We start from the raw sequence: 1,726 nt of genomic DNA on the forward strand, positions 1-1,726 counted from the left end.
AAATATGCTCTCAGCATTTTCCAGTGGGATTCTGCTTTTTAAAAATTCTTTCAGAGAAGTGAGTATCAGTGGGATCACAGACACAGAAGAAGAAAGAATTAAAGAAAGTGCTGCTTATGTTGCCAAGAGGAACCTTTTTGCTACAGGTGAAGGAGTTAGTGTCAGCAAAGTGGCCAAGTCAACTTCTGAAGAGGAACATCATGAAAAAAAGTCAAGGAAAGTAGCAATCCGGGAGTCTGCTGAGCGTGTGGCCCTGAAGAAAACGGTAAAAGAGTAAAAATTAACACCTAGGCTCTAAACAGTGTGGGTCTTTTTTGTTTGGTGTTTGTAACATGCCTAGTACAACAGAGCCCTGATTTACACTGTGGGCAATCATAATTATGGCAGTAAAAACCCAAAGTGTTTTCAATGGAAGACTTTTCAATTACTTGAAATCTTCTTATCTCAGTGTTAGGTGGATAAGAAAAGAGGTTCAGTGCTTGAGGTAGGCACTAGGGCTTCTTCCATTGTACTTGGAGAGAGGAAGGGAGAATGGGGCCAAGGAATGCTCTTTGGTCATGCCCATACCTAGTTAAATGGCACAGCATCCTTCACCTGAACAATGAGGCAGTTACTGGAGAGAAGAAAGATGTCAATATATGTATCTTGCCAATAAGGAGGTGGTTGGGTAATTTCTGGATTTTTATGGCCTGGGATCAAGCTTGTTCAAAGTGTTTACCCCAGACTTTTAATCACAGGGTGTAAATTAGGGAGGGAATAGCCAAAGACATCTGGAACTGAATCTCTAATTGTGGGTAGCTTTGATATTATTGTTCGACTTCTTAAAAATAAGAGGATAGTTACAAATATGTTATGACCAGACTGGTAGAATAGATCAAGAACAAATATGTTTCATTTAGCAAATTTATATTATTGATATTGATATTGATATTGATAGCAAATTGATATTATTGTTCGACTTCTTAAAAATAAGAGGATAGTTACAAATATGTTATGACCAGACTGGTAGAATAGATCAAGAACAAATATGTTTCATTTAGCAAATTTATTAATATTCATGAGCAGAAGAATTGGTGATATGCTTATAAAATATCCTCATGATATGAAGTTGGAAAGGATGTAAGCACTTCAAAGGACAAGGCAAAAATTCAAAATCATCTAAAAAACAGAAACAGTAAAGGTGAAATTTAGTAATAACCAATGGAAATTACTGCACACAAAACCAAAAGAACAAGTAAACAAGGAATACCTGGCTAAATAGAAATACTGGAGGGTCTAGGAGTTATAACAGGTCACAAATTTAATGTCAGTCATTGTATAAAAACAAATGCAATTCTAGAGTGTAGAATAATAATAGTATTTTCAATAAAACACAGGAGGTAATTATTTAATTGTGTTGGAGATTGATGGACCTCTGACAATGAGTAGTTACTGTTTTATGAACGTTGAGGACAAGTAGAACCTGTCCAGAACTGAGAAACAATAATTGTAAGGAAAATTGGTATTGCACAGTTATAAAAGACTGAGAGGATTATGAAAGTTGTCTTCTATTAACAACCTTAATACAGGGAACAGTAATTCTCCATGCCTGTGAAAGTTAAGGCAGAAAATAAATAGTTTAGTTTGCACAAAGCATGATTTGTAGCATATTAGGATTTTTTTCTAGCTCTGTGGATATCTAAGCAGTTGAAATAGATTCCCTGGGAAGATGAAAGATCCCATCAGC

At 35.6% G+C, this 1,726-nt stretch overlaps 1 protein-coding gene across 1 annotated transcript in view; it reads left to right on the forward strand.

Moving 5' to 3' along the window:
* Positions 1–1,726, forward strand: part of LOC104527444 (myomesin-1-like) — a gene marked incomplete at its 5' end in the record, with an annotated part of 28,473 nt that overhangs the window by 4,639 nt on the left and 22,108 nt on the right. The window contains one exon of the mRNA XM_010171164.2: positions 55–265. Coding sequence (XP_010169466.2) covers positions 55–265 — 211 coding nt within the window. The remainder of the gene's footprint in view (positions 1–54; positions 266–1,726) is intronic.

The sequence above is a fragment of the Antrostomus carolinensis genome, unplaced genomic scaffold (assembly GCF_000700745.2).
Source record: "Antrostomus carolinensis isolate BGI_N321 unplaced genomic scaffold, ASM70074v2 scaffold9127, whole genome shotgun sequence".
In the NCBI taxonomy this organism is placed as follows: domain Eukaryota; kingdom Metazoa; phylum Chordata; class Aves; order Caprimulgiformes; family Caprimulgidae; genus Antrostomus; species Antrostomus carolinensis.